Source organism: Nestor notabilis, unplaced genomic scaffold, assembly GCF_000696875.1.
Source record: "Nestor notabilis isolate BGI_N333 unplaced genomic scaffold, ASM69687v1 scaffold22882, whole genome shotgun sequence".
NCBI classification, from domain to species: domain Eukaryota; kingdom Metazoa; phylum Chordata; class Aves; order Psittaciformes; family Psittacidae; genus Nestor; species Nestor notabilis.
Window position 1 is genome coordinate 1,971 of NW_009917280.1, and position 262 is coordinate 2,232.

At 61.1% G+C, this 262-nt stretch overlaps 1 protein-coding gene across 1 annotated transcript in view; it reads left to right on the forward strand.

Annotated features, from left to right (window-relative positions):
• TMC6 (transmembrane channel-like 6) overlaps window positions 1-262 on the forward strand; it is a gene marked incomplete at its 5' end in the record, with an annotated part of 2,966 nt that overhangs the window by 1,815 nt on the left and 889 nt on the right. Inside the window, 1 exon segment of the mRNA XM_010009155.1 lies at window positions 75-208. Coding sequence (XP_010007457.1) covers window positions 75-208 — 134 coding nt within the window.

Genomic DNA, 262 nt, shown 5'->3' on the forward strand with positions numbered 1-262 from the left:
GTAGGACATCTGCTTTCCTGCTCATGCGCCTGTGGCTGCTTCCCTGAGCCCAGGACCGCGCTCCCTGCCCGCAGACCAGCCTGATGCACAACTGCCAGTCCCCCAGCAAGCCCTGGCAAGCGTCTCACATGAGCACCGTGTTCATCACCCTGCTCTGCTTCCCGTCCTTCCTGGGTGCAGCCATCTTCCTCTCCTACACCATCTGGTCGTGAGTATGTGCTGGACCACAGCTTGGGCACAGAACTGCTGCTGCCTGCTGAAG